General features: G+C 34.7%; 1 protein-coding gene across 6 annotated transcripts in view; it reads right to left on the reverse strand.

Moving 5' to 3' along the window:
• AFG2A (AFG2 AAA ATPase homolog A) overlaps positions 1–23,165 on the reverse strand; it is a 333,130-nt gene that overhangs the window by 273,634 nt on the left and 36,331 nt on the right. For all 6 annotated transcript variants that reach the window (XR_009352283.1, XR_009352284.1, XM_059168987.1 and 3 more), the window contains exon 10: positions 14,949–15,103. Coding sequence is in view for 4 of the 6 variants with exons in the window: in XM_059168987.1 (XP_059024970.1) it covers positions 14,949–15,103 (155 nt within the window). In the remaining 2 variants the exon portion in view is untranslated. The remainder of the gene's footprint in view (positions 1–14,948; positions 15,104–23,165) is intronic.

Raw genomic sequence — 23,165 nt, forward strand, 5'->3', positions numbered from 1 at the left:
GGGAAAAGATACAGGAAATGAAAAATGTAAGAACAGAACAAAGAGAAAGGGACTTTTACAAACTAGCCCCCCAAACCCAGGCGCTAAACAAGCATAAGTTCCACAAGTTTCTCAAGTGAATTTTCAATTAACCACAGGTAATAGGTGACAAAATGTCCCAATACTAAGGAAATATAAAAGGTCCAGAAAAAAAAAGTTTTAAATAGTAAAAATTTTAAAATGAGTTCTGTCCTGATTATTGTTCTATGGGAATTACAAGTGAATAATCAAACAGAAGGTCTCTTTTGTTATATATCCATGTATCACCAGGACCTTCTTAAAATTAGTGCCTATGTATTACACATGCTCAATGTGTAGCAAAGGAATAAATTAATAGGCAGACATACATCCCTTGTATTATTTTAAAAATAAAGTGGCAAGGGGTGCCTGGGTGGCTCAGTTGGTTAAGCGACCGCCATCAACTCAGGAGTCTGAGTCCTGGAGTCTGAAAATTGAGTCCCACATTGGGTTCCCTGATCAGTCTGCTTCTCCCTCTGACCCTTCACTCCTTGGGCTCTCTCTCTCTCACACACACTCTCTCTCAGATAAACAAAATCTTTTTAAAAAATAAATAAAGTGGCAAAAGAGGGAGAACTAGCAGGGAGGTGGGCTGGTAGGAGGTGAGATGAAAAAAACAGAATTAGGAATAAACCAGAATGTGTAGTCAGACCTAATGAAAAAATGTTGCTAACAAGCAAAGGTGTACAAAGGCTATACGTATGCCTTGCATGACATTTTCTAGCCCAGATCTGTCCAAATAGTTGAATCATAAATTCAAACCATTTCCTCTGATCTCCTTTGATGGTTGGTTGACAATAAAAATTTTTGCATAATGGAAATAAAAACCCTCCCCTGCCAAGACTGTACAAAGAGATGCTCCAAATTTTTGTGAAATAGGAAACAAAGGGAAAAGGTCCCCTCTATGTCAGAAAACTGAGCAAACTTGTATAAGCAAATTTCCTAAGGATCTTCAACTCAGTCTCTTGAGATACAGACCAGAAAGGGAGTTCCGACATGGGAAAAAAACCAACGCTGGCCAGAAAGTCAAGATGTTGGGGAAAAAAGATTACTGTTGATTTTGGCTTGAGGCAACAGGTATAAGGAGAATGCCCTGACAGAGGAAAGGGGATATCAGAAAATATTTCTTAGAGCACAGTCCTAATGGCAAATATTGAGAAAAAGAACAAAGGATTTTACCTTATAGTTAAAGCTTATATTGAATGCTGAATATGCTACATGTAACAAATGAGGGTATGAATGTTAGTGGGACAGAACAAACTTGGGAGCCAGGCCTGAAAGACACCACAAGACAATTCTGGGGAATAAGCTGCCTAGAGAAATGAGACATATATTTTACACATGTTCTACGTTCAGTGAGACAGGTCAAACAAGTCTCAGGAACTAAGTAAGCAAGCCTACGTGGTAGACCGTTGAGCAAAACTTGACTCTCCTAGAGTAAAATTTGTTTGTCTTTTATAACTTCTGATAGGTATGGGGGCTCATATGTTAACAAGTATCAACAAGAGAGCCAGACTCCCATAGGTATAGTTGGTAGAGGTTTAAATATCAAATATCCATTCACTTACTCATTTATTCACTCCTCACTCACTCACTCTGATATATTCATTTTACTTAAAGGTTATTATGTTTGGAATATCTGGCCAGACTCTAAGAATACAGGTAGGTACACAGAATGAGGTATGAGGAATGAACAAAACTGACACGGTCTCTACATCATTGAACTTACTATATGGAAGAAGAGGCAGACATTAAAAAAGTACATTAACAACTGAATAACATAAAAGAAGAGATGCATATGAGGATATGGCAGAATCATACTGAGGGACCTGAGTTTTACTCTAGATTCTAATCTGATAAAAGAGGCTCATTTTAGCTTCCCTAATCTGTGACTCTCCTTCTTGGCTTCCTTTCTTTGCTATCGCTAGGCAAATCTAAAGTTGTGTACATTAGACATCCTGACACTTTATTGAAAAAAGCATAGTATGACAGTTAAACATGGATTAAAAACATCAACAAGAAAAAAGAAAACAAAAAAAACCCATGGAGAACAAATTCTGCATATGAGCAGCACATCCACCTAAAATCTAGTTAAGTACTCATGAGGGGCTGAGGGATTTTTAAATCAGATTAATTAAACGTTCAAAATTAGTAATACATCCTTGACAAGCCGGGATGAAAATGGCCTTTCACCTCAGTGGCATTCCTCTCTAAATCCCTTAATATCCTAGCCTAACCATAATAAAAATAGCAGTCAAACTCAAATTGAGGGGCATTCTACAAAACACCTGACCGTATACTCAACACTGTCAAGGCCATCAAAAACAAGCTAAGAATAAATGGTGTCACAACCCAGGGAAGCCTAAAGAGACATGATAACTAAATGTAATGTGATAACCTAGATGGAATCCTGAAATACACAAAGGACATTAAGAAAAAAACTAATGAAAGCCAAATAACACATGGAGTTAGTAAATACCGTGCTGAAAAAGGTTTAATTCCAAAGGCCTGGGTTACTTAAACCCTGTGCATTCTAAGGAACCACCAGACTGGCCATTGGAACCCTTCTGGGAGATAATCTCTGGCCTTTTAAATATTGTGCCTGATAAGAGTGATTTTGTAGGGGCGCCTGGGTGGCTCAGTGGGTTAAGCCGCTGCCTTCGGCTCGGGTCATGATCTCAGGGTCTTGGGATCGAGTTCCGCATCGGGCTCTCTGCTCGGCAGGGAGCCTGCTTCCTCCTCTCTCTCTCTGCCTGCCTCTCTGACAACTTGTAATCTCTCTCTGTCAAATAAATAAATAAAATCTTTAAAAAAAAAAAAAAGAGTGATTTTGTACATGAAGCCTTGGGCTAATGTATACCAGTTTGACCAGATAAGCTTACTCTGACAATGTGATTTAAGAACAACCGTTTTTGCTCCAGAAAGGGCTGGAATTTAAGTAGCTAAGTCAGACATGCAAGTGGTGTATGGCTACATGACTGACCTCAAATAAAACTCTGGACACCAAAATTCAGATGATTCTCCCTGGTTAATAACATTTTACACATATTGTCACATCATTTCAGGTAGAATTAAGTATGTTCCCATGTGACTCCATTGTGAGAGGACACCTAGAAGCTTGTGCCTAATTTCTCTAACTTCATCCCATGGGTCTTTTCCCTTTTCTGATATTGATCTGTATCCTTTCACTGTAATAAATCATAACCATAACTATAATGGCTTTTGAGTCCAGTCAGTCATCATAGTGAATGAAGCTTGAAGGTGTTCTTGGAGCTCCCCAACAAAGACAGATGATTACATCATAATAAACTTAGAATTCTCTAGAACTCATATTCTCACATATCCCAGTCCTACTCCTAGTACCCATCTATAGCCCTGGACATCAGGAAAAAACTCTTACCTCAGGCCTTTAAACTTACTATTTTTTTTTTTTAATTTACCTCCAGCTTATAGTGGAGTTCTCAGACACCTGCTAATTTTCAGATTAAGTTTAATCACTCTACCGTATTTTTCCTACTTTAGCATCATATCCCATTCGACTTTATAGCACTGGTCTTTCTATTGAGTCAAAACCAGAAGGTTCATTCTTAATACCCAAAACAAAACAAACAAACAAACAAAAACAAGTTACATAAAAAACTAGAAAGCATTTCTCTGAAAAGTACATGAAATTCTGATACAGTTTTAACATGGGATATTGAACGCATTCCACCCTGTGGGCAGTTTTTAAAAACTGCCAAATAAGGATGTCTGAGTGGCTCAGCTAGTTTAGCATCTGCTTTTGGCTCAGGTCATGATCCCAGAGTTCTGGGATCCAGCCCTGCATCCTGGCTCCTTGCTTAGCAGGGAGCCTGCTTCTCCCTCTGCCTGCTGCTCTCCTACTTGTGTGTGTTCTCTTCATCCCATTCTCTCTTTCTCACAAATAAATAAAAATCTTTAAAAAAAACAAATCTTTTATGTTATTCAGTTGTTAATGTACTTTTTTAATGTCTGCCTCTTCTTCCATACAATAAACAAAAAAACCCTGCCAAAGAGAGACATTTTGTTTCTGGCCAGTGAGTAAAAGAGGTAAGATTTACATTTCTGTCTGAAAAAGAAAAAAAGAAAAGAAAAAAAGAAACCTGAAGATACTGACAAAATATACAAAACATTAATTCTCAGAACACAACAACAAAGAACAATGATCCCTAAGAGAAAGGAAACCAACCAGCTGCCTGGAAAAAAGTCACAGGTTATAGTAATGAAGGGGAAACATAGGAAGAACCCACAGGCTCCCTGAGATGAGAAGATAAAGGGAGGAGCATAGGGAAGCCATAGGCTAGGTATCACAGAGCAGAGGATTAGAGATAAAAGAAGTCCACGGGGAGAGAAATCCTGAATTCTGATGAGGGTCTCCTTCATATGTCTTATTATCAGTGTAAACATGTGAGAAAAACAAAATGAAGCAGGGTAGGGTGTGTGAGAGGAGCCAAAGACCCAAAAGGAATAGAAGGAATAGTGTCTACTCTCAACAGAAACCTCATAATTACCCAGGCATTAAGTGGAATACCAGAAAGAATCTTATCCCAGTACTAGGGAAAAATTAACCTTAGAGAGAACACTGCTCTGGTCCTACCTAAAAAAACTTTAAAGGCAAGATGCACACCCCACCCCACCCCCCAAATAATCAAGCTATTTCCAAGTAACATAATCACATCTCAGAACAAACTTCAGGAGTATTTTTATGAATATAAAAATTATCCAGGTGCCAATAAGGTAAAATTCAAAATTTCTGGAATTTAATAAAAAAATACCAGGCATACAAAGAAGCAGGAAAAGACAGCCCATAAGAAGATGATCAATAACCTGAAGCTGATCCAGAAATTACAGATGACAGAATAAAGACATTAAAACAGTTGTTATAAATGTATTCCATATGTTCAAATAAAGGAAACCCTGACAACACTAAGTAGAAAAAAATATAAAAAGGTTAAAATCAAATTTCTAGAGAGGAAACTAATTTAATGTCTATAATTTTAAAAATGCAATGGATAAGCCTAATAGTGGATTAGATATTTCAGTGGGGTGGGGGTGGTAAAACAGATTAGTGAACTGGTAGACACAACAACAGACATTAAGAAAAGAGAAAAATTTTAAAAAAATGTATACAACATTACTGAACTTCAGAACAATCTCAGGCAGACAAATGAACATATATTTTGAGCTCCAGTGAGGGAGGGAGGCAAGAAACAAACTAAATATAAAAAATAATGGCCAAGTTTTTTCCTCCAAAAATTTGATTAAAACTATAGACCCACACATACAAGATCATCAATGAACCAGCATAAGAAAGATGAAGAAAACTACCAAGGCACATGATAATTGAATTGCTTAAAACCAGTGATAAAGAGGAAATATTAAAAGCAAACAGAAGAAAAAAGATATATCACATATGGAAAACAAAGAAAATGGAGACAGCAGATTTCTTTTCAAAATGACTGCAAGAAAGAGTGGAGCAAAAGCAACTTGGGGGGAAATGAGAAATAAAAGATAGGACATCATACTGATCCTGCAGACAGTAAAATGATAACAGAAATCTATAAAAGACTAACTCCATCAATCTAACTATTAAGGCAAATGGATCAATTCCTTAAAAGATACAAACTATCAAAACCCACTCAAGAAAAAAAACAACTTGAATTGTCCTATATTTATTAAAAAATTAAATTGTACTTATGTCTTCCAAATAATGAAAATTCTAGGCCCAGATGGTTTCAGTGGAGTACATTTAAGGAAATAATATTAATTCTACACAATTCCTTCCAACACATATATGATGAAAACACTTTCCAACTCATTTCATAATGCCAACATTTCCCTAACACCAAAACCAGATTTTAAAACTACATAAAATAACTACAGAACATTATCTCGCATAAACATGTATGTAAAAATTCTCAATAAAATACTAGCAAATAAAATCCAGCAATTACATAAAAAGGGTACTATATCACAGTCAAGTGAAATTAATCCAGAAATACAAGACTAATCCAACACTGAAAATCAATGTAATTCACTATATTGACAAACTAAAAAAACACATTATGGTTATTTCAAAGATGCTGAAAATGCATTCAACAGAATTCAACATGCATTCAGGATTTAAAAAAAAAAAATCTCTCAGCAAACTAGAAATAAAAAGAAACTTAATAAAAGAACTTCTTAAGAAAATAAAAGTTAACATAAGAATTAATGACGAGGGAAGGAAATAAAGAGTCGTTTCAATAGATATGATGGAGTTTCAGTTTGGGAGAGCAAAAAGTTGTGCAAATCTGGAGATGGATGCTGGTAATGACTGCACAGCAATGAAAGCATACTTCATGCTACCAAATTATACATTTAAAATGGTTAAAATGGTAAATTTTCTGTTATGTATATTTTATCACAGGTTAAAACAACAACAACAACACTTTTCCCATACTGGGTTTTCATGGCTGCAGGCTATAACCATAGTTTCTATAATGTTATGGTTACAAACACAGAGCAGGGTTAACCCTAGCTGGAGGGGTAAGGGGGGTTAAAATTACTAAAGACATAAATGTAAAAGCTAAAACTACAAACTCTTAAAATATAAGGTAAATCTTCATGACCTTGGATTTGGCAATGGTTTCTCAAATGTGGTACCAAAGTACCAAAAGCAAAAAGGTACACTGGACTTCATTAAAATTAAAAACTTGTGCCTCCAAAGTCACTACCAGGAAAATAAAAGAGGCAGCCCACTGAATAAGAAAAAATACTGCAAATCATACGTATCTGATATCAGGTATCACATATCAGATAAAAGACTTTATTCAGAATATATAAGAATTCTTACTACTCAATAATAAAAAGACAAATAACCCAATTAAAAATGGGCAAAGGATCTCAAGAGACATTTCTTCAAAGAATATACACACAATGGCCAATAAGCAAATGAAAAGATGCTCAATATCATTAGCCTTTAATGAAATGCAGATCAAAAACTACAATGAGCTATTATTTCACACCCACTAAGCAACAACACTGGATACACTGCTGGTAGAAACAGAAAATGGTGTAGCCACTTTGGAAAACTGTTAGTTCCTCAAAAGCTTGAACACAAAATCACCAATGATCCAGCAATTCTACTATTAGATATAGATCCAAAAGAATTGAATAGAGTTGCTCAAACAAAAACTTGTACACAAATGTTCAAATGCAGCTTTAAGGGGCACCTCGGTGGCTCAGTGGCCTGAGCCTCTGCCTTCGCTCAGGTCATGATCTCAGGGTCCTGGGATTGAGCCCAGCATTGGGCTCTCTGCTCAGCAGGGAGCCTGCTTCCTCCTCTCTGTCTCTGCCTGCCTCTCTGCCTACTTGTGATCTCTCTCTGTCAAATAAATAAATAAAATCTTAAAAAAAAAAATTTAAAACAACAACAACAACAACAAAGGCAGGTTTAATTACAATAACCAAAAAGCAGACACAATCCAAATGTCTATGAATGGATAAATCAATTTGCTACATCCATAAAAATGAATATTATTTGGCAATAAAGCAATAAAGTACTCATAATGACGCATGGATGAACCCCAAAAGTTTTATGCTAAGCAAAAGAAATGAGCCACAAAAAATGAAATATCTTATATTTCATTTATATGAAATGTCTAGAATAGGCAAATCTATAGAGATATAAAGTAGATAAATGTTTGTCCAAGGCTGGTAAGGATGGACAGGTTGGGAGATGATGGGTAAAGGGTATAAGTCTTCCTTTTGGGATGATAAAAATGTTCTAAAATTGACTGCAGTAATGGCTATACAACACTTTAAATATACTAGACCATGAAAATATACACTTTAAATAGTTGAATTGATATGTGAATTGTGTCTCAATAAAGCTATTACCAAAAAAACAAATAAACATATATTTATATGGAAGGCTAAAAGAACTATTACTGAAAAATAAGAACCTTTATAAACCAAAATCCTTCACAAAATATTCTGTCATTTAACAAACTTCTATTATTTAGTTATTACCATTTGCCAGCAGTGGGGATACAAACATAATAAGATGAAAGGTCCGCAGGGACATATGTGTATTTTGTGTGTGTGTATGAAAGGGATCACATTACAAGATTTTTGCTAACTGAGAGATCAGAAAACAATTTTTCAGGCAGAGAAGACAACAGATGCAAAAACAGGAGTGGTTCAACAGGAGAGCATAATGGCAGAACAAAGTGAAGGAGGCATGAACCAGGTTACAAATAGTAAGCTAAAGAGCTTGGACTTCATTCTAGAGATGATCAACAGGTAGTTACGCTGATGGCTTTTAAGCCAGATCAGTAATTGCTGTTGGGAAAAATTACTCAATGAAGTGTTGGGAGGGACTGATTAAAGGACAAGATCAGATGTGTGTGCAGTTCTGTACGAGGTGAAGCAAAGATGTGTAGTTCTACAAATGAAGCACACCCATCCTACCGGTGAGTTCCTTTACACTAAATGAAAATCGGTGTTTTTAGCAAACACTCATCAGTATTTACTGAGTACCAACCAACTATAATATACAAGTGCAACAGATGCCTCTATGATAATCTCATCATTATTTATAAATTCAAAAGAAGGCACACATCAGAAACAGCAAATTAAGAGCTTTCTTTCCTTCTGTCATCTGAAAGGAAGAGTGATTTCACCAAAGTTAACCAGGATCAGAGCTGAGAACAGAAACTGTTGATCTTTACACTAACTTTTGTATCTCTCTCATTCCTCCCCTAGACTATAAGCCTGAGAAAAGTAAGGTATTAAAAAAAAATGGAGTGAAAGAGTTAAACTTCTAAAATATTTAATACAGTTAAAAGTACAATCTTGATTTTGGCACAGAGTATTTCCTGGTTAAAAGTAATCTACTTTCCCAAATGTGCTTTCCTATTCAATTGTTATTACTTAAAACTATAAAAATGCACAAGAGAAGTTGGCAGGGAAGACTGGGATCTTGGGAGTGATAGAAGACACTCTTCTGTCTAGACAACAAGAAGCAAAATCAAAAGAAACCGAATTCAAAAGCCCTGCCAAGCACCAATATGGAATTAATAGAATTTCCACAGGTTGTATATCTATTCCAAAAAAAAGCAATCTGTTATTTAGTAAAGCATCACAAAACCCTCGATCCTTTGAATCTGTAAAAAATAAATAACACACAGAATACAAGTACTGTTTTTAAAGAATAGAAACTCAAATTCCTTCTAATTATCCTGAGGGTACATTGAAGAATGAAATGTAATTATGGTCAATTAAACTATTTAACTCAAATCTCTGCACAAGAAAAGTAATGCTAATGAGCTCATCCTATGAAATTCAACTGCCTTGTCACATCCTGATGTTCTATTCTCATCTGAAAAGATGCCAAATGAAAATACATCAGTAAATTTTGAATATGTAATTAGTGAGACAGTCTTTTGATTATTCATATAATTAAGTTTGCTACTTTTAAAAATGAAAGTAAATGAGGTACGTTTATTTAACTAATGACATTTGGTAAACACTCAACTTGACTGTAATGCTTCTAATGCTAGGTAACTAGACCGCCACTCCACCTCTAAGTTTAACCTGGATCCAAGCTTACAAAGAAGTTTAGTGCTATACAATTAGTCTTGAGGCTCTGGTTACAGTTAATTTTATAAAAGTGGGTTCACATGAAAGTAGAGCCCTCTCTTTTTATTGGCTTTTAGCTTATTCTGAACCAAATGTCCAAATTCTGAACACTACAGTCCAAAAGCAATACCGAAAGTATAAAGATGGATTATTTCCAAATCATAAAACAACCTGAAGCTATATAAAATGAAACAGGGAAAGCCAGGGAGTATGGGTGGAGATGGTTTAGGATGCATAAATGAATTAAACTTGATGGTAATCAATCTGTATACATTTGGTTAAGAATGCCATTTATCAGTGATAATTTCTATGGTACATATCAAATGACTTATTGCAAAGATAATATGTAAATACAACTATTAAAAGCACTGTATTTTTTGGGGGGGGTTTCCTTAATAAAAAGAGAATTTTCGATAGATCAAGAAAGCAGCATGTTTTGGCAGAAAATATAAAGGACTTCTTTGTATCCTTCCAGAATAGACAGCTTAGCACAATTATGAGCGACTTTACTCCAAAACTGTTAAATTCACCAAACAGTTAAGTTAAAATTCACTAAGGTTAAAATTCACTAAAGAAACAGCTTGCTTTATAAAATATGAGGAATCTGAAGAATGTTACATGAAGGTAATAATTTACTAAATTATACTTTAGTACAGAAGAAGGATGCAATATTTAAATATATGTGAATCTATCTGGGTTTTTTCATGACAATTATAGTTTTCACTTGTCCACTGAACAAATATTAATCGGACATCTATTATGTACTATGATAAAAATAAAAGGATAAAAATAAGAAATAAGAACTTCTCTCATGGAACTTAAAAATCCCATGGAAAAAAACATCACCCAGTTTACACCCACTGTCTAAAAATTAAACATTTTTATAGAAAGGAAAAGATATAAATTGACAGTTCTTTCTCATTTTCTTTTTTAAATCTTTTAAAGGACTATTACTTTTTTTTAAAAAGTATTACTCTTCATAATGAAAAAGATCTTTTCAGTCAAGAAAATGAACTCTAGTGGCAAATAAAAAAGAAAAGGACTAAAGTAAAAATAAAATGAGATTTTTTTAAACTCTTTATAATTTTACATTTTTAACTGCAAAATTATAGATTAAGACGATCTTTATGGGCGAAAAAAGAGCTTAGTAACATTTGTCCCAAGCTTTAAAACCACATATTTTAGTGTGGTAATTCCACTTCTACGAATCATAGGTACAAACATTTGGATACAAATGTGTGCATAATCATAGTAGAGAAAAACAGAAAAAAACCCAGATATTTGATAATGGAAGAAGCATAAAATAATTACAGTTTATCCACAAAACAGTCTATTATATAGTCATTAAAAAGATGTTTGTTGAGAAATTTTAAAATAAAATGATTGCCATATAATTTTAAGTGAATAAGGCAAAATACAAAACCATATGTATCCTAAGATTAACTTTATGCACAGAAAAACAACTTATCAAAATTTCAAAAATATACTGGAACTATAATAAAATGTTAATAGTTGCTATTTCTGGGTGAAAAACTGAAATTTCAAATTTCATTGTGGCATAGTCAAAGATTCTGAGGATTCCTGTGGTAAAGAAATACATTTGATTTTAATTATCAACTGTAAAATATATTTGACTTTTTTTTTCTTTTCTTTTTTTTTAATATTTGACTTTTAATACACCAACTGGTATAATCACCAATTCACAAAGTCCACAAAAAGGAAACATTACATTTAAGTAAGTGGCTAACACTTGTGGTGTTCTGAAATTAATAATGCATTATAATCTTAAAATGAGAATATAACCAGGCCAAGTGTGATTTACAAATTTTAATTTCACACACTGAAATCTTTTTTCAAAAGATGATGAATGCTCAATTTACTATTAAAAAATGTTCACAATTAATTACCGACTTGAAACAGGTTTTCTATAGCAAAGTTAAGCAAAGTTAGCAAAGTTACTACAAGTATAAGTACTAAACCACTGCAAAAAAAAATTTGGAGATATTTTTGTCAATGTAATAGTCTGAAAGCAGAAGAGTAAAGTTTAGGAATCCAATTACAGAAAGGCTAATTTCTCAGGAAAATTTTTACAATCTGAAGTGAACATAAAAAGCAATGTAAAAAAGTATTTTGACTAGGGCTAATCACTCTGGAGCTCATGAGTAACATCACAGTACACCATGGCCTTACGCCAAGTAATAAAGTACCAAATGGAAAATGGCACAAGTCCATGGATTGTAAATACTGTATCAAAAGAAAATAAAGGGAAAAAAAATCTTTCATTAGAGCAATTAAAAATGCAGTTGTAGTACCAGTTCCTGTGATGAATAAATCAGTTCAGCAATTCCAAGAGTGGAGAGCCACTGTTTAAACACATTCTCCACTGGCAGTAATTTTAAGTTTAAAAAACTTAACTGTGTTTCTTTAGTTCCTAAACTTTTTTAAACACTAAAGTATTTTTGGATAGTGTGGTTGGTTTAGAACCCTATCACCTGAAATTTTCGCATGTGGCATTTGATGACTTCTACTTGACCCATTATATTATGCGACAGTAGTCAATAAATACAGGTAAATACTACAAGTAAATACTACAAGAAAAAAGAATACTTTTTAAGACCATAAATTCTAAAGAAATGAAAAGCTTCTACTAATCCAACATCTATCATTTATTATTCCATAATTCCAGTTGTCAAATTATTCATACTACATGAGCACATTGTGTTACACAGCTTTGGTAAGCCCCCAATGTTAAGCTGTAAATTCATTAGTGAATTTGAAAAAGTTTCAAAAAGAATTTAAAATCACATAAAGTTGCCTAAACTAGAAGCTAGTCCTTAGGGATGTTCCGATCTCCAGGGCAGTGTTTCTCACCTTAATTTACAAAACAATCGTGTTCTATAAGAAGTCAACAAACCTCTTTGCCATGGAAGCTTTTGCTAACTACCATAAAACTTAGTTGCTCAGAACAAACATTTGTTATTTCTGACAATTCTAAGAATTAATTGGGTGGCTCCTCTGGTCTGGGTAAACTTCTGATCTGGGATGAAACAGTTTAGCATGGTGTCTATCAGATGTGTGACCACTGGCAGGGTGACCAAAAGGAGGGGATCTCAGCTAAGAGGGCTCACCTCCGCTCCACATGGTCTCTCATCCTCCAACAAACTACCAGTTTTCTTAGCATAACTAATTCAGGGTTTCAAAGAGCAGCAAGAAAAGGCAAGCCCCAGTGCTTTCAAGCCTGATTGCATCATGATGGTTAATATTCTATTAGCCAAAGCAAGTTACATGGCCAAGTACAAATTCAAAGGATGGAAAACTTGACTTCATCTCTTTTATGGTAGGAGCTACAAAGTTGCTGTGCAAAAAGGGCAAACATACAGTGATGGGAAGAATCTGCAGTCATTTTTTGCAATCTACCACATTGTAAAATGCAGAAGGTATCTGCTCTACAGGGTCCAGGGCCAAGTAAGTTTCCATAACAGCTCTCTTTTGACAGTGAAAAGCTCTGCAGCAAAGAAATATAACTGATTTTATTAAAACAGCATTTCCAAGACTTATGTGGCCACAAAACACATTTTCCAAGAACACTTTTAAAAGTAAAAACAAAAAAAGCAAAACAAAATAACAAAAAAGGGAGAAAACAAATCCACTGACTTCTTCCCCACTATATCATTCCATAGACTATATTTATTCCACAGAATTAATATCTTTGTAGTCTCTTTAAGTTTGTTGTATATTTTTGTTTTAGCTTGCAGCAATTAAAAAAAACATTAGTTCATGACCAAGATAACTATTAATATATACACAATGGGTACAATGGGGCAAAGGGCACAAAACTATGCCTGACTCTCTAACAAGGCTTTAAGTTTTCAAATAACTGTAATGTTAGAGCTTTTATAAGGGAGTATCTCAGAAGCAGTAAGACTAACTCAAAAAAGAAAAACTAATGGAGTAATATGATTGAAGCAGTGGGAAAGAATAGTCACAAAATTCCATTCTTCCATCAGAGCTCTCCTAAAACTGTCACAGAGCAATCTGTAAACTTTCCTCCAGCTACGCTAAGATTTAAACCTCCTGATGATCAAGCCAAATTTAACAGTCTATCCCCTATTCCAATATGACATAGGACATGCCATCAATGCTTTGTTTCAATGTTCATTTTCCAGAAATATTCATATATTCAAAGAGAACTATAAGGCCATTTTTTTCCCCAGAATGTTAGGCTCACTCAGGTGATAACTTAGCAGATAATTCACCCATAAAATGTAGTTTCTGTTGCCCTTGTGGTGATTTGACTGTGAACTTTGCAAAGCATATCAATGATGAAGAAAACATAAAGGAACCTAAGGAAACAACATCAGGTATCAATAGTAGAGGCATCATAACTAGAAGACTTTTTATTTTTGTTCTAAAATTAACCTAGTATTCATTTTCTTATAAGACTAAATATACAATTAGCATACAACCCAACAGTTGTACTCTTGTGCATTTATTCCAGAGAAATAAAAATTTACATTAACATAATACCTGCACATGGCTGTCCACGGCAGGTTTAATCATAAATGCCCCAAACTAGAAACAGATGTCCTTCAACAGACCAATGGTTAAACAAACTATAGTACAGTCATACCATGGCATACTACTCAGCAATAGAAAGTAACAAACTACTGTTGCACATAGCAACTTGGATGAATCTCCTGGGAATTATGTTAAATGGGAAAAACTAATACCAAATGCTTGCTACCATACAATTCCATTTTACGGTATTTCTAAAATGACATAATTTTAGAAATGGGTGCAGGAACAAGCTAAGTATGGCTACAAAGGGGCAAAGCGAGGGATCATTGTGGTGATGGAACTATTCAGTATCTTGATTCTGGTGATGGACACACAAATCTTTATTAGTAATAAAACTACACAGAACTAAACACACACACACAAGTACACGTAAAACCGTGGAAATCCGAATAAGTTCAGTGATTATATCAATATGAATACACTGCTTATGATACTGTAATGCTGTTTACAAGAGTTACCGTGGGGGGGTGGGGTTGGGGAGAGAGAATACACAGGATTTCCCTAAAGTATTTCTTAGAACTACACTGAAGCTCCAATTACATCCATAATAATTTTAATTTTAAAAAAGGGTTTTTTGAAGTTTAGCCTAAGCAGTTGTTTCCCTGGAGTCTCAGTTTCTTTTAGAGTTCTATTCAAACAGTGTAGCTAGCATGGGAGCACAAATGACTTACATTTGGTACATCAATTGCTACTTCCCTCATCGCACTGGGCCTGATGTCATTCATCGCCTGTAAGAAATCATTCAGAGTAATCTTCACCAGACCAGCCATCTTGCTATCAGAGAGATTAGGCTGTTTCTTCAGGACTCTCCGTAAGGCATGGAGACCTATAAAGAGAAAAGTAATACAAGATTTATCTTCTGCCCCATAAATACAGACTGAATCATTACCAAAAAACTAATAACAAACCCAAACTTCACACATATTATAGCATTTAAAATTGTTTGTGCTTAAAAAAAAAAAAAAATTGTTTGTGCTGTGTATATATATGGAGGTGGGGTAGGTGCCTGAAGAATATGGGAGATGAAGGCAAAAATCCAAATGCTTAGTTTGGGCAGTAAAAATATGACAAACAGATATGAAATATGAAAAGACAGATACTTCATAAACATGAAATAACGCTTACAAAAAAACATCCACAAAAAAGACCATAAGGAGTTATCTAAATAACCTAGGGAATAACAAAACTCTTGCTTCTGCCCTTTTTATTAATGCATTCAACCCAGAGTTATAAATTTTGTAAGGTATTGGCAGAATATCTTAAAGGAAATATTCAGTTGGCAGCTGGAAATGTGGTTTTGGAACTCAAGAAAGAATCAGACTTTAGAGTTGTGTGCATACACATGAGATCTGATATTACAGGAACAGGAGAGACCTATAAAAAGAGCTTAGAAAGAGACCAGTGATGAAAAAATGAGAGCTAAAGGCTCAATCTTAAGAAAGTCCATCATTTGAAAAGCATAAGAAATGATGGTTTTTTAAAAAGACAGAATACAAAGAGATGCAGGAGTAGAATCAGAATAGTAAAATACTGCAGGAGCCAAAAAGATGTTCAACCATGTCAAATGTAGAGAAATCAAGAATAGCTTAAAAGATATCTGACCTGGAAAGTGCTGATGCTGACCTGAAAGTGACAGATGTAAATTCGTTATTTTTGCTATTTGCTTGCAGTTTAAACACTAACAGAACTAAACATCCTAATTCCCCTTCCTTCATAGCTAAGTTGCCAGATTTAGAGCCCTTTGACCTGTGACAAAGACCTCTAGGCAGCAGAGTCCCTATCTAAGTGCTCTTTGCCTGAGAGTCTTCAATAAAGTGAGACTTTTGTGTTCCAGTGAATGATGAAGGTCCACTTAGAATTCCGGTCTCAGACACCCCTTAGATATTCAGTCTGAATACCCGAACTTGTCCTGGGACACCAGCTAGCTCCATCATGTTAAAGATCTTTTGTCTAAAAGATGGATGCTATGCCTCCATGAATTTTTTTACAAAGATAAAAAGATACTATAACTATCATTTTACTTACTTTCATATATTTGAACTTTTATAGGGAAACAGAAGCATTGGTGCAAAGAGGGCAGACAAACTCCCAAAACAAAAGGTTAGGTATGTTTGACTAGTAAGAAAAAAATGAATACCTCAACGGTAGTCAGAAAATCAATCTACAGCAATCTTTCCCAGGAAACTATCAGTGTGAATCTAATATTCACGGAGGACTCGGAGATAGTAAGCTAACCTGCAAAAATGGCTACATAAGAAGAAACTGAAGATACACATTAAAAAAAAAAATCATTATTTTCTATAGATAATGTCTTAGGTCACCTTACAAACACCCAGTGGGTTTTTCTGCCTTCCAATATGCTGAAAGATAATTCTTTACATCACTCTAGCATTTCTGCTTATCTTTTGAGCAAAAGCACTGTCTCTGTTCCAGATATATTTTCAAGGATGTTTGTACACATGAAGATAGACTGTCTCCCCGCAAAGCAAACAGCAGACATGCTTACTGTCTGATACAAAAGATTCGGGTTCCCTGAATTCAAGATTCTCCTCCTATAATGTCTTGTCTTGAAACAGAAGACACCCAGCCTTCTTCATGTCACTCTGTGAAAAGTGAGGCTCAAGGAACTGGTTCAAATGCTGCTGCTCTGGCTACTTCTGTTGCTATAGTATTCTGGCCTTTGACTATGACCCAGGATTTTTATTTATTTTTTTCTTTTTTAAAGGTCCTATGCCCAACATGGGGCCTGAACTCACAATCCCATGATCAAGAATCACATGCTCCACTGACTGAGCATGCCAGGCACCCCACGACCCAGGAATATTGTATCTTCTGCAAGCACTTGGAAAACTTACTAGCTTGCAAGCAGAGTGTAAAACCTCAGACCCTTCACAACTCTTGACACAAAAATAAAAGTTAATATTAAATTAGGTTGTTTCATTGCCCAATATACCTTTTAGTTAAATGGTACAGTAGCATAAAAAAGAAGCCTAAACGGATAAAACTGCAGTAACTAAAGTGCTGTGTTATATTAAGGAGCACGTTGGTGGCCCAAAAGAACTTAAGAAATTCCTATAAATCTTACATAAATCAAAGTAATCAAAAGAATCTGACTCTTCTTCATGTTTCAAATGGCTCTCAAGCAATACTGGTCAACATTTTTAATTTAAACCAGATACCTCACTCTTACCAGAACCGAGATACTAAAAACTGAAACAAAGGAAGCAGTCAAATAATTTCCCTGCCACATTTGTGACATGTAATCATAAAGCTTGACAAGAAAGATCACTTATTTTCATGTGAGGAAGGGGTCTGGAAAAAATACAATATATAGCTAAAGCATTTACAATAAGAATATATTTATAAACTTGCAAAACATCTGTGATTTCAAATGCAAACTACAGAATTTAGAGCTAGACAAAAATTTCCACATCTATGAAGATAGCAAGAAAAAGAGAAGTAATTTCCAAAGACAGAAAAGGAGAAAAAATAAAGACAGGATTTTTTAAAAGTTAAGAAATAGTAAAATAGAAAGACTGATTCTGTGATGAACATATCCAAACGATAGATAACATATATTTACCTACTATTTCTCAAATAAATTTAAAATTAAAAGATGAAAGTGAGCCACTACAGAGCATATGAATCAAGAGTTGAAAAATAAAGGTATGAAGTAAAGTCATTCAAGCTAGTAAAGACAGAAGATTAAATCCAAACACTTTCTTTTGCTCCCTCCCAAGCCCCCACTACTGTGAGTATAAGGGGATTTTTTAAAGAAACAAACCTGGAACAGCATATAGGAAAGATACAATAAAATAACAAAAATTTTGGAAACTGAACAGCAAATGAACAAGTAGTAACTGCATATAACTGACCCAGGAAAGCTGACACACTAGCATACAGTGAGAAAATCTGAGAGGAACCAGATTTATGCCAATAGATGCCCCTCCTATTCACCTTACCCACATATAATCAAAAGAGCTCAAAGTTGGATAGCACAAATCACTTCTGGAAAAAAAAAAAAAATAGAAAAATCGGGTTAGAAATAAAAAGTGGAAATTTCAGAGAGAAGTCTGTTAGGAAGAAGTTAGCTCCTCAAGATTCCCTCCCTAATTGCATGGAGTCAGATGACGTTTCCTGTATCCTATCTCTAAAGATGTCTTCTCTTAGTAAGTAACACAAACCATTTCTGAATTGAGGGGACACAAAGCACAGCTATAGACAAGGGAATCATACCGAATAGAGAAATTAGTAAGACTCCCCACCTCCTCCACTCTGCTCTTCCCTGCTGCTCCCAGAGTTTACTATCAAGATACACCTGCCACATAGGAAGCTAAGATCCTTCTCACAGAAAGGTATCAGCCCGACTAAGAATACCAACAAGTTCCTTCACCCAAGGAAAGGGCCCATGCAGCACTCACTACATGAAAGACCACAAGCTCAGAGTACTTAATCAACTTTTAGGAGCTCCACTTTCAAATATGAGAAAACACCCAAAGATCACTAGATATCTAAGAATGCCTTCTAACAAGCACTATAATAAGAAACAAAGTATACAGACCAAAAAAAAAACAAAACAAAACAAAACAAAAAACAGCACCCTAAAAGAACCAGCAATAATGTAAGAAGAAACAAATACAAGAGCGGTAGTGCCTTGAAAGGACTGCAAGCCAACTGCGACCCAGAGAAAGGCTGGCAAGGTTTTGCCTTCCTTCCCCAATAAAACCAAAAACTAGCCTTTAAATAGAAGTAAAGAATATGCTCAAGATTAGCTTCTAATGAAGTAATAGGATCAACAAGAGATGCTGAGCAGAGGCTGAGATAACCCCGGAGCCCACTAGGACCATGTAGAGGTAGCAAGGAAGGGAGCATGCAGTTAGTATGAAAGAGTACACAAAACACTCTACTTCTTTCTTGTAATTATCTCCCTTTTCTGTTCATTTCTGCCCAATCTGTATTAAATATTTCTGTTTTCTAGGGCCTATTATTTTTTAATGACAATGCCTGGCTCATTATTTTTCAACCTTTCCTCATTTTTAATTTAAGAATTTCAGGTTATAAGTTCCCCTATAAGCATTGCTTTAGCTATATATCCATAAATTTTGATATATCTGCATTGTTTAATACTAAACAGCTTTTCATTTGCATATTATAATTCAACCAATGAGTTATTTAGAGTTTTCTAATTTCCAAACTATGAAATTTTCTAACTTATTAATTTTTAACTTAAATGCATTTTGGTCAGAGAATAAGGTGTATTAAATGAATACATTCATAAATGTTGAATTAAATGAATTCATAAATGTTCTTTGTATGCTTCAACATATACGTTGCTGGTTCCAGCATTCTAAACATATATCCATTAGGTCAAGTTTTTTTATTTTGTCATTCAAATCTTCTCTATCCTCAACACCACTGACAAAGATGCATTAAAATTCTCTCACTAGGGGCACCTGGGTGGCTCAGTGGGTTAAGCCTCTGCCTTCAGCTCAGGTCATGATCTCAGGTTTCTGGGATCAAGCCCCCGCATCGGGCTCTCTCTTCAGCGGGGAGCCTGCTTCCTCCTCTCTCTCTGCCTGCCTGTCTGCCTACTTGTGATCTCTATCTGTCGAATAAATAAATAAAATCTTTAAAAAAAAAAATTATCTCACTAAAATTCTGTTCTGTTCATTTCTGTTCTGTTCATTTTTCCTTGTAGATACAGAAAGTTTGCTTTATAGATTTCACAGCGACCTTTAAAATAGTTATGCCTTCCCAACGAACGGAAAGAATATGCAGTACTCATCTTTATCAGCAGGGATGTTTTTTGCCTTAAAGTCACTTGGTCTAACATTAACATGACTGTAGTTTAATCCCTACCTTCTTTTCTTGGGTTTTTTCACACTGATTTTTTTTGTTTTGTTCTTTTTACATTCCATTTTGCCTTCTACTAGCTTTGAAGGTATATGCTCTTTTTCTATTATTTTAGTAATTATACTGGAAATGTTAATGCATGTATTTACATGAACAGAGCATAGTGAATCAAAGTAAAGTCAATCATGAGGCTGTCAGGAAATTAATAGGAAAAGTCAGTGAAATAGATATTATTCTACTGCACAGAGGGTTTTTAACATCTAGGAAGAACATCTGTTTGTTTCTTAAATCTTTATTTTGTCTGTAGTTACCTCTGATCTCTGTATTTTATCTGTATCTTTTTAAAAATATTTTTTAAAAAGATTTTATTTATTTATCTGTCAGAGAGAGAGAAAAAGAGAGCACAAGCAGGGGGAGCGGCAAGCAGAGAGAGAAGTGGGCTCCCCACTAAGCAAGGAACCCAATGTGGTACTCAATCTCAGGACCCTGGGATCATGACCTGAGCTGAAGGCAGCCACTTGGCCACCCAGGTGTCCTTTCATTTGTATCTTCTTTTTTTTTTTCACCAAAAATATCAACAGTATGCTCCTGTCTCTTGAATAGACAGACCTTCTTCTGACTTTATAATCTTAAAAGTCTTTCCAAAGAATGAATTTTTTTTTTTATCTTTGTTGTTCTGTTCTCTATTCCATTAAATCTAACCTTATATTTTTAGTTTCCCTCCTCTTGGGTTTATTCTATTAATTTCTTCCAAATACTCAAGCTGAGTGCAATTATTTTTAACCCTTCTTCTTAATAAATTTGTTATGATTTCATCTTAGAGAATATTTAAAACATAATTTTACTATTCTATTCTTAATATCTAATTTACCATATGATGTCTTTTATAGCTCAGAGAGATTATTTAAGTATTATCTGATTTAGTTTTCAATTGTACTACTTATTAAATTACTGACACTTAGCTTGAAAATCATGCTTCTATACCTAGCTCCAGGGCTGACACTGCAAACTACTTTTTTGTTCCATGGTAGACTTTGCCAATGATAGAGCAAATCTCTAGAGGAAGACAGCAAAGCTGAAAAGGAAGAAAGGGACTTGATGTCCCATAGACTTCCTATCCGTTTGCTATTCCTGTGACCATCATTCTACCAATACCAGCACAAACCTAGCAGTGCTACCTTCTCAGAAGACTGAGTTAGCCTTCAGAGTATCAGGTTGCTGTTCCTCAAAAGTCTGAGTTACAGCCCATCTCCTAGGTTTTAATAATTTTGACCTTTTTCCCTTTGTATTCTCAGCCTCAGCAGTGATACTCCTTCCTGTAGTTGCTACCTTCCTTTCAATTACCTAGTTCACAATTTTATAATTGGTTATCAATTCTTTAAATGAATTTTTCTCTGTAAAAGTAACAGGTATAGGTTCTATCTCCTAACTCGATCATGACAGGAATAACAATCCCAGGAGATTTTTTTAGAATTATCCTTTTTCTCTTTCCTGATTTATACATATTGACTGAAGTTTTTAGTAAATAAGAGCAAAATCACTCAAACATTTTAGGAGGATAATGTAACTTGACTCCCCAAATCCAAATCTGAACAAGAAAAAAATGTTTTTCACTTATGGGTATGGGGAAAAGTTCCAAATAAAATATTAGTTAACTAAATCTAATAGTGTATTAAAAAATCCCTATTCCAGAAATTTTTAACAAACATTACACTTAATGAAAAGACTATATGCACTCTCTAAATTGGCAAAAAAACAAAGATGCCACTATTACTATGAATGGATAATCTAATCCTGGAGGTCCTGGCTACTAAGAATATAAAAAAATAAAAGTGAGAAAAAGGTAAAAGGATAGAAAGAGACTAAACTTCCATTATTTGCACATGACAATCACCCACCCAGAAAAGCCAAAAAGATCAGAAGAAAACTAGTAGAATTAATAAGAGTTAAACAAGGCTTAAGACCGACAAAAAAATTATTAATATAAATCTTCTCTACACCAAGAAGAGCAAATTTAAAATACAATTAAAAAAAAAAAAAGACGGGGGGCCTGGGTGGCTCAGTGGGTTAAAGCCTCCACCTTCGGCTCAGGTCATGATCCCAGGGTCCTGGGATCAAGCCCCGAAATGGGCTCTCTGCTCAGCAGGGAGCCTGCTTCCTCCTCTCTCTCTGCCTGCCTCTCTGCCTACTTGTGATCTCTGTCTGTCAAATAAATAAATAAATAAAATCTTTAAAAAAAAAAAGACACCATTTGCTATAATCACAAAATTGATAAATTAGCTAGGAATTAACCTAATCAAAAACATTTAAGACCTCTATGAAGACATTTTAATAAAGAGAAAAATATGAATCAAGAGTGAAATTCCAGGTTCTTGAATGGGAAGACAATACTATAAAAATGTCTGTTACATTCAAAACACTATTTATGTTCAATGTAATTCCAATCAAAATACCAATTGTATATTTTTGGTAAATCAGAATAAACTTTCTCTAAAAATAGTATTGAGGAATAAAGATCTATACATAGCTAAGTCAACAATAATGCAAGTAAATAGATAGGATTTATCTTACCATATAGTAAGATATATTGTAATTAGTACTATTAAAAATAGCATGTAAAAGTCATAAAACCAAAGAGACCACAACAGGACACAGGGTTCAGGGTTCAGAGACAGATCCATATGTATATAAATTTAATACACAATAAACCTCTGATAATCTATCATAAATCAGTGAAGAAAGCATAGAATATTTAGTAGTTGGTAACTGAATAATAGGAAAATTGATTCATTGTGTGGATCCGGAGGCACTGGGTCTCTAATGAATTATCCATGTAGACAACATTTCATACGTGTTGTCTCAACTCATTGCTGGAGGAATTAAACATGTCCTATATGACGCCACTGGGAGAGAACTCTTAGAAATCTGTACCAGGTTTCCTCCACACTTTGCCCCATGTGCCTTTTCCCTTTGTTGACTCTACCATGTATCCTTTGCATTATAATGAATCACAGCAGTCAATATAACTACATGCT

Source organism: Mustela lutreola, chromosome 1 (assembly GCF_030435805.1).
Source record: "Mustela lutreola isolate mMusLut2 chromosome 1, mMusLut2.pri, whole genome shotgun sequence".
Taxonomy (NCBI): Eukaryota; Metazoa; Chordata; class Mammalia; order Carnivora; family Mustelidae; genus Mustela; species Mustela lutreola.